This window comes from Oncorhynchus gorbuscha, linkage group LG12 (assembly GCF_021184085.1).
Source record: "Oncorhynchus gorbuscha isolate QuinsamMale2020 ecotype Even-year linkage group LG12, OgorEven_v1.0, whole genome shotgun sequence".
Classification (NCBI taxonomy): domain Eukaryota; kingdom Metazoa; phylum Chordata; class Actinopteri; order Salmoniformes; family Salmonidae; genus Oncorhynchus; species Oncorhynchus gorbuscha.
This window is the reverse complement of record NC_060184.1, coordinates 4232295-4244859: the sequence shown is the minus strand read 5'-3', so window position 1 is coordinate 4244859 and position 12565 is coordinate 4232295. Positions and strand designations below refer to the sequence as shown.

The window sequence follows — 12565 nt, the reverse complement described above, 5'->3', positions numbered from 1 at the left end:
TCCCCCTCTCACTCCCTCGCTCCCCTCCCCCTCTCCCTCCCTCCCGGTCCTCCTCCTCCCCTCCCCCTCCCTCCCTCCCTCCCATCCCCCTCTCCCTCCCTCCCGGTCCTCCCCCTCTCCCTCCCTCGCTCCCCTCCCCCTCTCCCTCCATCCCGGTCCTCCTCCTCCCCTCCCCCTCTGCCCTACTCTGTCCTGCTCCTCTTCCTCCTTTGCAGCAGAACAAAACCCTCCAAGGTCACTCAGACCAGTGGGACCATTATTACTGACATGCTGAAATTGAAGAAAGGTGCCAGCATGTGGTGACAGAACTGCTACTCTCCGGTTTGTTGTACAGTGTCAGTCAATCACTCAGAGAGAGAGAGAGAGAGAGAGAGAGAGAGAGAGAGAGAGAGAGAGACAAAACCACAAAACCACACACACACACGCGCAACCACATACACACACAAAACACAGAGCCACAAACACTAGGAGACTCAGACAGATGCTCGTCCCATTATTTGCTCTATATTGTTGTTGCGTCCTATTCTTCCCCTGAGCAGTAGAATGCTATTGGTTTCCTATTCATCCCCTGGGCTAACAGTAGAATGCTATTGGTTTCCTATTCATCCCCTGAGCTAACAGTAGAATGCTATTGGTTTAATATTATTCCCCTGAGCTAACAGTAGAATGTTATTGGTTTAATATTCTTCCCCTGAGCTAACAGTAGAATGCTATTGGTTTAATATTCATCCCCTGAGCTAACAGTAGAATGCTATTGGTTTAATATTCATCCCCTGAGCTAACAGTAGAATGCTATTGGTTTAATATTCATCACCTGAGCTAACAGTAGAATGCTATTGGTTTAATATTCTTCCCCTGAGCTAACAGTAGAATGCTATTGGTTTAATATTCATCACCTGAGCTAACAGTAGAATGCTATTGGTTTAATATTCATCCCCTGAGCTAACAGTAGAATGCTATTGGTTTAATATTCTTCCCCTGAGCTAACAGTAGAATGCTATTGGTTTAATATTCATCACCTGAGCTAACAGTAGAATGCTATTGGTTTAATATTCATCACCTGAGCTAACAGTAGAATGCTATTGGTTTAATATTCATCCCCTGAGCTAACAGTAGAATGCATGTCACACTGAAATGGCACCCTATTTCCTGTTGGACCTTGGTCAAAATAAGTGCACTATATAGGGAACAGGTTTCCATTTGGGATGCCGCTGAGCAGCTGTCTGGGTCTACCGTGTAAAAGGTTGTGGCAGGTTGCTTTTGGCACAATGGCCCAATCAGCCATAGTTTTATGTAACTCCACATACCTCAGGAAGGTTATATGAGGTGGCTGATGTTAATCTGGCTCTGAGAATTGAGACCTTCATACTGTAAGAACATATATGAATTAATGGTATCTAACTTCTTGACCAGTGTGTTCGTGTAACTGTTCGCTTTAGTTCACACAAGACATCCAGACAGCCTCAACATGCCATGTGACGTGTGATTTGGATCACTGATAGGCTGATAGAGACTGATGTTTGTGATATGGTTCACTGATAGGCTGATAGAGGCTAATGTTTATGATATGGTTCACTGATAGGCTGATAGAGACTAATGTTTGTGATATGGTTCACTGATAGGCTGATAGAGACTGATGTTTGTGATATGGTTCACTGATAGGCTGATAGAGACTGATGTTTGTGATATGGTTCACTGATAGGCTGATAGAGGCTAATGTTTGTCATATGGTTCACTGATAGGCTGATAGAGACTGATGTTTGTGATATGGTTCACTGATAGGCTGATAGAGGCTAATGTTTGTGCTATGGTTCACTGATAGGCTGATAGAGACTGTGTCCCAAACAGCACTTTATTCCCATAGGCCCCTGGTCAAATTATGGCAGTTCGTGTGTTTTTGACATGAATCATATCCTGGAGGCAGCTCTGCAGAGTGGTCACTGGCTGGCACAGCCACAAAGACAAAAAATACGATTTAAAACCTAAACCCCACTGCTAACCGTAACCGATTTGTTTTACACTATAGCCAATTTTGACTTTGCAGCCGGTCTATTTAAGGGGAAATCTCTCAGTTCTGTCTCCATGACAAGAACCATGGCAATAAATGTCAACCTGCTGAATATGTAGGGAATTTCGCTACACTCGCATTAACATCTGCTAGCCATGTGTATGTGACAAATACATTTGATTTGATTTGAATACGGTGCCAGGCGACCCAATTGAAGTCTGGCTGATTTGGTTCTGGGTTTCGAGATTAGTCGGTACTTTGAAATGCACACGACCAGTAAACAAACTGTCCCACCCTGATCTGCTTCACCTGTCCTTGTGCTTGTCTCCACTGCTGTTCACAAATGCTCTCCATCCAACCTCACTGAGCTCGAGCTGTTTTGCAAGGAGGAATGGGAAAAAATGTCAGTCTCTCGATGTGCAAAACTGATAGAGACATACCCCAAGCGACTTACAGCTGTAATCGCAGCAAAAGGTGACGCTACAAAGTATTAACTTAAGGGGGCTGAATAATTTTGCACGCCCAATTTTTCAGTTTTTGATTTGTTAAAAAAGTTTTAAATATCCAATAAATGTCGTTCCACTTCATGATTGTGTCCCACTTGTTGTTGATTCTTCACAAAAAATACAGTTTTATATCTTTATGTTTGAAGCCTGAAATGTAGCAAAAGGTCGCAAAGTTCAAGGGGGACGAATACTTTCGCAAGGCACTGTATTTGATACACTGATGATTTTGTAGGTTTTCCTACTTACAAAGCATGTAGAGGTCTGTAATTTTATCATAGGCACACTTCAACTGTGAGAGACAGAATCTAAAACAAAAATCTAGAAAATCACATTATGATTTTTAAGTAATTATGTTATAGTTATGGCTGCAATCCCACTACCGGGATCGATATGATAACTACCAGTGAAAATAGAGGGTGCCAAATTCAAAACACAGAAATCTCATAATTACAATTCCTAAAACATACATGTGTCTTATATCATTTTAAAGGTAATCTTGTTGTTAATCCCACCAAAGTGTCCGATTTCAAATAAGCTTTTCAGCGAAAACACTACAAACGATTATGTTAGGTCTCCACCAAACCACAATAAGCACAGCCATTTTCCAGTGAAATATAGCATTCACAAAAAGCAGAAATAAAGATAAAAATAAAATTCATCACTAACTTTGAATTATCTTCATCAAATGACACTCATAGGACTTCATGTTACACAATACAAGCATGTTTCGTTTGATAAAGTTCATATTTATATCAAAAAATCAGAGTTTACATTGGCTGATTAGATTCACTAGTTCCAAAAACATCAAGTGATTTTACATAACCACATCGTTTCAACAGAAATACTCATCATAAATGTAGATGATAATACAAGTTATACACATGGAATTATAGATATACCTCTCCTTAATGCAACCGCTGTGTCAGATTTTTTTTTTTAAAGTTTACGGAAAAAGCAACACATGCAATAATCTGAGACAGCGCTCAGAACAGAAGCCAAATTAGCAGCCATGTTGTAGTCAACAGAAACCAGAAAATACATGATAAATGTTTCCTTACCTTTGATGACCTTCATCAGAATGCACTCCTAGGAATCCCAGGTCCACAATAAATGCTTGATTTGTTTGAAATGTCCGTTATTTATGTCCAATTATCTACTTTGGTTAGCGCTTTTGGTAAACAATTCCAAAGTCACAAGCGCGTCCACTATAACGTGACGAAATGTCCAAAAGTTCGAGGGAATCTTCTGGTCCGACTTAGGAAGCTTGCAAACCACCCACCGCTCCCGAGTATTTTACTCGCTAATGTCCAAACTCTGGATAATAAAATTGATGAGCTCAAGGCGAGAGTTGCTTTTCAGAAAGACACCAGGGATTGTAACATACTATGTTTCACAGAAACATGGCTCTCTTGAGATATTCTGTCTGACTCTGTAAAGCCAGTTGGGTTCTCAGTACATCGTGCCGACAGGAACAAACATCTCTCCGAGAAGCAGAAGGGTGGGAGGAAGGACTTGTGGTGTAACTGTGATAATATACAGGAACTCATATCCTTCTGTTCACCTGACCTAGAATATCTCACAATCAAATGCAGAGAGAGAATATTTGTCAATAATAGCCACAGTGGTCTTTATCCCTCCAAGGGTATACCACGATGGCCCTCAAAGAACTTCCCAGGACTTTATGCAAACTGGAAACCAGATATCCTGAGGCTGCATTTATTGTAGCTGGGGATTTTAACAAGGCAAATTTGAGGAAAGGGCTCCCGAAATTCTATCAACATATTGATTGTTGTACTAGCGCTGCTAAAACCCTCAACCATTGCTATACTACCTTACAGAATGCATATAAGGCCCTCCCCCCCGCTCTCCATTTGGCAAATCAGACCACGATTCCATCTTGGTCCTCCCTTCCTATAGGCTGAAACTCAAACAGGAAGCAACAGTGGTGAGGACTATTCAACGCTGGTTTGACCAATCGGAATCCGCACTTCAAGATTGTTTTGATCACGCAGATTAGAGTAGCTTCAGACAATAATATCAACACATAAACCGATACGGTGAATGAGTTTATCAGGAAGTGCGTAGGAGACGTTGTACCCACTGTGACTATTAAAACCTACCCCAACCAGAAACCGTGGATAGATGAGAGAATTTGCACAAAACTGAAAGCACGAACCACTGCATTTAACCAGGGAAAGAAGACAGGGAAAATACAAACAGTGTAGTTATTCCCTCCACAAAGCAATAAAGCAGGCTAAACGTCAGTATAGGAACAAAGTTGAGTCCCAGGTCAACGGCTCAGACATTAGACGTATGTGGCAGGGTCTACAGACAATCACGGATTATAAAAGGAAAACCAGCCGCGTCTTGGACATCACGTCTTGCTCCCGGACAAGCTAAACACCTTCTTTTCCCACTTTGAGGATAACACAGTGCCACCGACGCGGCCCGCTACCAAGGACTGTGGGCTCTCCTTCTCCATGGCTGACGTGACATTTAAGCGTGTTAACCCTCACAAGGCTGTCGGCCCAGACTGCATCCCTAGCCACATCCTCAGAGCATGCGTAGACCAGCTGGCTGGTGTGTTAACAGATATATTCAATCTCTCCAAATCCCAGTCCCCACATGCTTTTTAATTTTTTTATTTTACCTTTATTTAAGATAATCATAATAATATTTATGCAAATGCTCATTCTCACTCAGAAAATCAAATATTATGGCAAACGCTCAAGAGACCACAGGAGGCTGCTGAATGGAGGACGGTAGGATGGTCAGTTTTACGAGGGTCTGTTTGGCAGCATGAGTGAAGGAGGCTTTGTTGCGAAATAGGAAGCCGATTCTAGGTTTAATTTTGGATTGGAGATGATTGATGTGAGTCTGAAAGGAGAGTTTGTGAACCAGGCGAGGCAGTCATTTGAGAAACCAAGGCTATTGATTCTGCCGATAAGAATGCAGTGATTGACAGAGTCGAAAGCCTTGGGCAGGTTGATGTAGACTGCTGCACAGTACTATCTTCTATCGATGGTGGTTATGATATCATTTAGGACCTTGAGCTTGGCAGAGGTGCACCCATGACCAGCTCGGAAACCAGATTGCACAGTGGAGAAGGTACATTGGGTTTCAAAATGGTTGGTGATCTGTTTGTTAACTTGGCTTTCAAAGATTTTAGAAAGACAGGGCAGGATGCATATAGATATCTATAGCAGTTTGGGTCTAGAGTGTCTCCACCTTTGAAGAGGGGGATGACTGTCTGAGCCTCCAGTATTTATGCTGCAGTAGTTTATGTGTCGGGGGGCTAGGGTCAGTTTGTTTATCTGGAGTACTTCTCCTGTCCTATTCGGTGTCCTGTGTAAATCTAAGTGTGCGTTCTCTAATTCTCTCCTTCTCTCCTTCTTTCTCTCTCTCGGAGGACCTGAGCCCTAGAACCATGCCCCAGGACTACCTGACATGATGACTCCTTGCTGTCCCCAGTCCACCTGGCCATGCTGCTGCTCCAGTTTCAACTGGCCTGGGCCCTAGGACCATGTCCCAGGACTACCTGACATGAGGACTCCTTGCTGTCCCCAGTCCACCTGGCCATGCTCCTGCTCCAGTTTCAACTGTTCTGCCTTACTATTATTCAACCATGCTGGTCATTTATGAACATTTGAACATCTTGGCCACGTTCTGTTATAATCTCCACCCGGCACAGCCAGAAGAGGACTGGCCACCCCACATATGCTCTCTCTAATTCTCTCTTTCTTTCTCTCTCTCGGAGGACCTGAGCCCTAGGACCGTGCCCCAGGACTACCTGACATGATGGCTCCTTGCTGTCCCCAGTCCACCTGACTGTGCTGCTGCTCCAGTTTCAACTGTTCTGCCTTATTATTATTTGACCATGCTGGTCATTTATGAACATTTGAACATCTTGGTCATTTTCTGTTATAATCTCTACCCGGCACAGCCAGAAGAGGACTGGCCACCCCACATAGCCCGGTTCCTCTCTAGGTTTCTTCCTAGGTTTTGGCCTTTCTAGGGAGTTTTTCCTAGCCACCGTGCTTTTACACCTGCATTGTTTGCTGTTTGGGGTTTTAGGCTGGGTTTCTGTACAGCACTTTGAGATATCAGCTGATGTACGAAGGGCTATATAAATCAATGTGATTTGATTTGATTTGATGACTGTGGCAGCTTTCCAATCTTTGGGGATCTCAGACGATATGAAAGAGAGGTTGAACAGGCTAGTAACAGGGATAAAACAAGATCATTTTAGAAAGAGAGGGTCCAGATTGTCTAGCCCAGCTGATTTGTAGGGATCCAGATTTTGCATCTCTTTCAGAACATCAGCTGTCTGGATTTTGGTGACGGAGATGCAGGGGGGGCTTGGGCAAGTTGCTGCAGGGGGTGCTGAGCTGTTGGCCGGGGTAGGGGTAGCCAGGTGGAAAGCATGGCCAGCCGTAGAAAAATGCTTATTGAAATTATAGATTATCATAGATTTATCGGTGGTTATAGTATTTCCTAGCCTCAGTGCAGTGGGCAGTTGGGAGGAGGTGCTCTTATTCTCCATAGACTTTACAGTGTCCCAAAGCTTTTTGGAATTAGTGCTACAAGATGCAAATTTCTGTTTGAAAAATTATTGCCTTAGCTTTCCTAACTGACTGAGTATATTGGTTCATGACTTCCCTGAAAAGTTGCATATCGCGGGAGCTATTCGATGCTGATGCAGAATGCCACATGATGTTTTTGTGCTGGTCAAGGGGAGTCAAGTCTGGGGTGAATCAAGGGCTATATATGTTCTTAGTTCTACATTTTTTGAATGGGGCATGCTTATTTAAGATGGCAAGGAAAGCACTTTTAAAGAGCAACCAGGCATCATCTACTGACTGGATGAGGTCAATGTCCTTCCAGGATACCCTGGCCAGGTCGATTAGAAAGGCCTGCTCGCTGAAGTGTTTTAGGGAGCGTTTGACAGTGATGAGGGGTGGTCGTTTGACCGCGGACCCATTACGCACGTAGGCAATGAGGCAGTGATCGCTGAGATCCTGGTTGAAGACAGCAGAGGTGTATATAGAGGGCAAGTTGGTCAGGATGATATCTAAGAGGGTGCCCATGGTTACGGATGTATGTTTGTACCTGGTAGGTTCCTTTATAATTTGTGTGAGATTGAGGGCATCTAGCTTAGATTGTAGGACAGTAAGCATATCCCAGTTTAGGTAACCTAACAGTACTAACTCTGAAGATAGATGGGGGGCAATCAATTCACATATGGTGTCCAGGGCACAGCTGGGGGCTGAAGGGGGTCTATAACAAGTGGAAACATTGAGAGACTTGTTTCCGGAAAGGTGGATTTTTAAAAGTAGAAGCTCAAATTGTTTGGGCACAGACCAGGATAGTATGACAGAACTCTGCAGGCTATCTCTGCAGTAGATTGCAACTCCGCCCCCTTTGGCAGTTCCATCTTGTCTGGAAATGTTACAGTTAGGGATGGAGATTTCAGGGTTTTTGGTGGTCTTCTTGAGCCATGATTCAGACACGGCTAGGACATCCGGGTTGGAGGAGTGTGCTAAAGCAGTGAATAAAACGAACTTACGGAGGAGGCTTCTAATGTTAACTTGCATGAAACCAAGGCTTTTACGGTTACAGAAGTCAACAAATGAGAGCGCCTGGGGAATAGGAGTGGTGCTGGGGGCTGAAGGGCCTGGGTTAACCTCTACATCCCCAGAGGAACAGAGGAGGTGGCATTGAGTGGTGATGAGAGAGGTTTAGTCTCGAGGCACCAGTTAAGCCAGGTGAGGTCACTGCATGTGTTGGGGGTGGAGCAAAAGGGAGATCTAAGGCATATTGGGCAGGACTAGGGAATCTACATTGAAATAAGACAATAATCACTAACCAAAAACAGCAATAGACAAGGCATATTGACATTAGGGAGAGGCATGTGTAGCCGAGTGATCATAGTGTCCAGTTAGTAGCACTAGATGAGTCTGGGAGCCAATTCCGTAGTCGCTGCTACGATAGGCGAGCTGGAGACACAGCGATTCAGACAGCTAGTGGGCCAGGGATAGCAGATGGGCATCCGGCGACGTCTCAACCTAAGCAAAGAGGCACTGAGTTTGAAGGTAGGCTTTAAAATACATCCACACGTACACCTCCAATTGACTCAAATGTTGTCAATTAGCCTATCAGAAGCTTCTAAAGCCATGACATAATTTTCTGGAATTTTCCAAGCTTTTTAAAGACACAGTCAACTTAGTGTATGTAAACTTCTGACCCACTGGAATTGTGATTGTGAATTATAAAGGAAATAATCTGTCTGTAAACAATTGTTGGAAAAATGACTTGTGTCATGAACAAAGTTAGATGTCCTCACCGACTTGTCAGAGTTACACATGGATGTATGTGTCAAACTGCTTTTCTTCATCTTGGCCAGGTAGCAGTTGCAAATGAGAACTTGTTCTGGTTACATAAAGGTGAAATTAAATTAAATAAAAAGATCTGTACACAAGATGTTGAAAATGTCATAGTTCTTCCATGGCCTGCATACTAACCAGACATGTCACCATTGAGCACGTTTGGAATCCTCTGGATTGACAAGTGAGTTCCAGTTCCCGCCAATATCCAGTAACTGAGCTTTTATTAAAGAACAAATTCTTATATTCAATGACAGGGGCAGAATGACAGATTTTCACCTTTTCAGCTTGGTGGATTTGATCTTGCAACCTTTTGGTTACCAGTCCAACGCTCCCACTGAGGGTAACCTGCCGCCCCAACTCAAGAGGAGTGGGACAACATTCCACAGGCCACAACTCTATGTGAAGGAGATGTGTGGCGCTGCAAATGGTGGTCACACCAGATACAGACTGGTTTTCTGGTTCCCAGTCGTGTGAAATCCATAGACTAGGGCTTAATGAATGTATTTCAATTGACTGATTTCCTTATATGAACTGTAACTCAGTAAAAACTTTTTGGTTCAGTGTAAGTTCTGTTAATGTGTTCTAGAATGCATTCCATTCCATCGGAGGCAGTGTATTTTCAGTGTGATATACTGCAGTAAAAGTCAGTCACGTGTCATTGCGTGTTTTGAGTACAGGATGTTCCTACCCTATAGTATTTTACAGGACACCATTAACACCTTGGAACAGTTTAACATTCCTTGGCTCATACAGGAGCTGTCATGACTGTTGTCCAGAGTACATGGCTCAACGTAACTCACAAAGTATCACTGGTTCATCTTATGCTTCAGGTTCACCGCAGTAGCTACCCAGTCTTGTTTTTTATTTTTTTATTTAACCAAATTGTCAGTCAAATGTTAATCAAATAAATGCCTGTAAATGCCTGGTGATGCAGTGAAAAGGAAGAGTCTGTTTACATTGTAACAGTGAGGAGGAAAACAGTGCGTTATACTGTAGGGTTGTATTCATGTTTTAATGTTGACTGTTTTCTGCCCAGGGACTACAGATGAAAATGAACTATCTATATAAAGATGGTGCAATGGCATGTTGTACACGGTCCCTGACAAATACATGTCATATTAAGAGGATACAGAAAAGAGATACTGTAATGACAAAGCAGATTTGTGATTGAAAGAACACATGTTTGTTTCCAGACTTACACACAGAAAGCATTGAATTAATTTACAACGAAAAGAAAAACATACAACCACCACAAAACCATTTCCCTTTTTAATAACATCCACATGGACCCCTTTTGACGAACAGACGGAGTGAAAACGGACATCCCTGACAGATCACTTACGAACTAACGGAAACAGTCAAATAGGATGTATCCCAAATGGGAAATCCCTTTTATAGTGTATAGGGAATATTTAAGGAATATGGTGGACACTATCTAGGGAGTCGTTTGAGAGTCATTTGGGACGCAACCAAACGTTCCAGAGAGACTGTGGAACATTCACACTTTACATACAAGCAGTGCAAGGAGCACATTGATTCAACATCATTCCCAGTCAGTTATCACCAGCAGACAGAATACATACAAGAATGAAATCAGTGGGGGAAAAAACCCAGCTGAAATAACATAAAATAATAGAAAAATGTGAGCTGGTACTCGGTGTGTGCTTCCACACATCGATATTAAAACACACACGCAGAATTATAACTGTTCAATGATACAAAATAAAAACATTTTTTAAAGGGTTTCAATCATTCTCTCTTTACTCTAAACTGCATCAAATTACATGATTATATGCTAGTAAAACTTCAACTTAATGGGATTATGGCCATACATTTAGGCCCTCTGATACCTGAATTCTCAGCTCTTATCAAAAACATTTATACAATCGTTGACCCCTTTACAATAGCCTTACATAGCTAACCACAGAGAGGAGAAGGGTTCAAGCACTTAAGATTGACCAATGCTACATTCTTTGATTGTTTGCCTTGAAAATGTCACAATGGTACAATAGAGTGAACAATTCATAGCCGTGCAAGTCAACCTGTCTGAGATGTTTCATCTAAACATGTTCTCACAGACCCTGTGTTCTAACCTCTTCACCCAGAAGGGGAGAGTCAAACGTCTATTTCTCGAGCGACCAACCTTTACAATGTAGTAGCTTGTTCTGCCACATAGACTGAGACAGACGGAAACAGACAGAGAAAGACAGAGAAAGACAAAGAGAGGAGAGAGAGTAAACAGTGACTATTTCCACACCACGTTTCTCCCTCCTCTCTAACAAGTCTTCATAGACCACATGTCTCCCTCCTCTATAACAATGTTTTTTTTACAGTATGTACAAAGAAACAACACTAATCCAGCATGACACCGAGAAGCACGTCACCGCTGGCCCCCTCAGTTGGTCTGTGCGATGCGCGAGTCTGAGCCGATGTAGTTGAGCATGGTCTGGACGAGCTCCGGGAGGTCGTAGTCATGTTTCCAGCCCCAGTCGTTCCGCGCGTTAGAGTCGTCAAAGTTCATTGGCCAGCTGTCAGCTGAAAAGGGAGAGAAGAGAAGAGGATCCGTTTTGTTGGGGGCGTGTTCATAATGTTGGGGGCGTGTTCATAATGTTGGGGGCGTGCTCATAATTTTGGGGGCGTGCCCATAATGTTGGGGGCGTGTTCATAATGTTGGGGGTGCGTGCCCATAATGTTGGGGGCGTGCCCATAATGTTGCTGGCGTGCCCATAATGTTGGGGCGTGCCCATAATGTTGGGGGCGTGCCCATAATGTTGGGGGCGTGTTCATAATGTTGGGGGCGTGCTCATAATGTTGGGGGCGTGCCCATAATGTTGGGGTGCGTGTTCATATAATGTTGGGGGCGTGTTCATAATGTTGGGGGCGTGTTCATAATGTTGGGGGCGTGTTCATAATGTTGGGGGCGTGTCCATAATGTTGGGGGCGTGGTCATAATGTTGGGGGCGTGGTCATAATGTTGGGGGCGTGTTCATAATGTTGGGGGCGTGTTCATAATGTTGGGGGCGTGTTCATAATGTTGGGGGCGTGTTCATAATGTTGGGGGCGTGCCCATAATGTTGGGGGCGTGTTCATAATGTTGGGGGCGTGCCCATAATGTTGGGGGCGTGCCCATAATGTTGGGGCGTGCCCATAATGTTGGGGGCGTGCCCATAATGTTGGGGTGCGTTGTGTTCATAATGTTGGGGGCGTGTTCATAATGTTGGGGGCGTGCCCATAATGTTGGGGGCGTGTTCATAATGTTGGGGGCGTGTTCATAATGTTGGGGGCGTGTTCATAATGTTGGGGGCGTGTTCATAATGTTGGGGGCGTGCCCATAATGTTGGGGGCATGTTCATAATGTTGGGGGCATGTTCATAATGTTGGGGGCGTGCCCATAATGTTGGGGGCATGGTCATAATGTTGGGTGCGTGCCCATAATGTTGGGGGTGTGTTCATAATGTTGGGGGCATGTTCATAATTTTGGGGGCGTGCCCATAATGTTGGGGGCATGGTCATAATGTTGGGGGCGTGTCCATAGTGTTGGGGGCGTGTCCATAATGTTGGGGGCGTGTTCATAATGTTGGGGGCGTGTTCATAATGTTGGGGGCGTGTTCATAATGTTGGGGGCGTGCCCATACTGTTGGGGGCGTGCCCATACTGTTGGGGGC

The 12565-nt window shown here is 43.9% G+C and overlaps 1 protein-coding gene across 3 annotated transcripts in view; it reads right to left on the bottom strand.

Moving 5' to 3' along the window:
* Window positions 1-9893: 9893 nt before the first annotated feature.
* Window positions 9894-12565, bottom strand: part of LOC123990463 (L-threonine 3-dehydrogenase, mitochondrial-like) — a 34859-nt gene continuing 32187 nt past the window's right edge. For all 3 annotated transcript variants that reach the window (XM_046291010.1, XM_046291009.1, XM_046291011.1), the window contains exon 9: window positions 9894-11435. In XM_046291010.1, coding sequence (XP_046146966.1) covers window positions 11296-11435 — 140 coding nt within the window. In that variant the 3' untranslated portion in view covers window positions 9894-11295. The remainder of the gene's footprint in view (window positions 11436-12565) is intronic.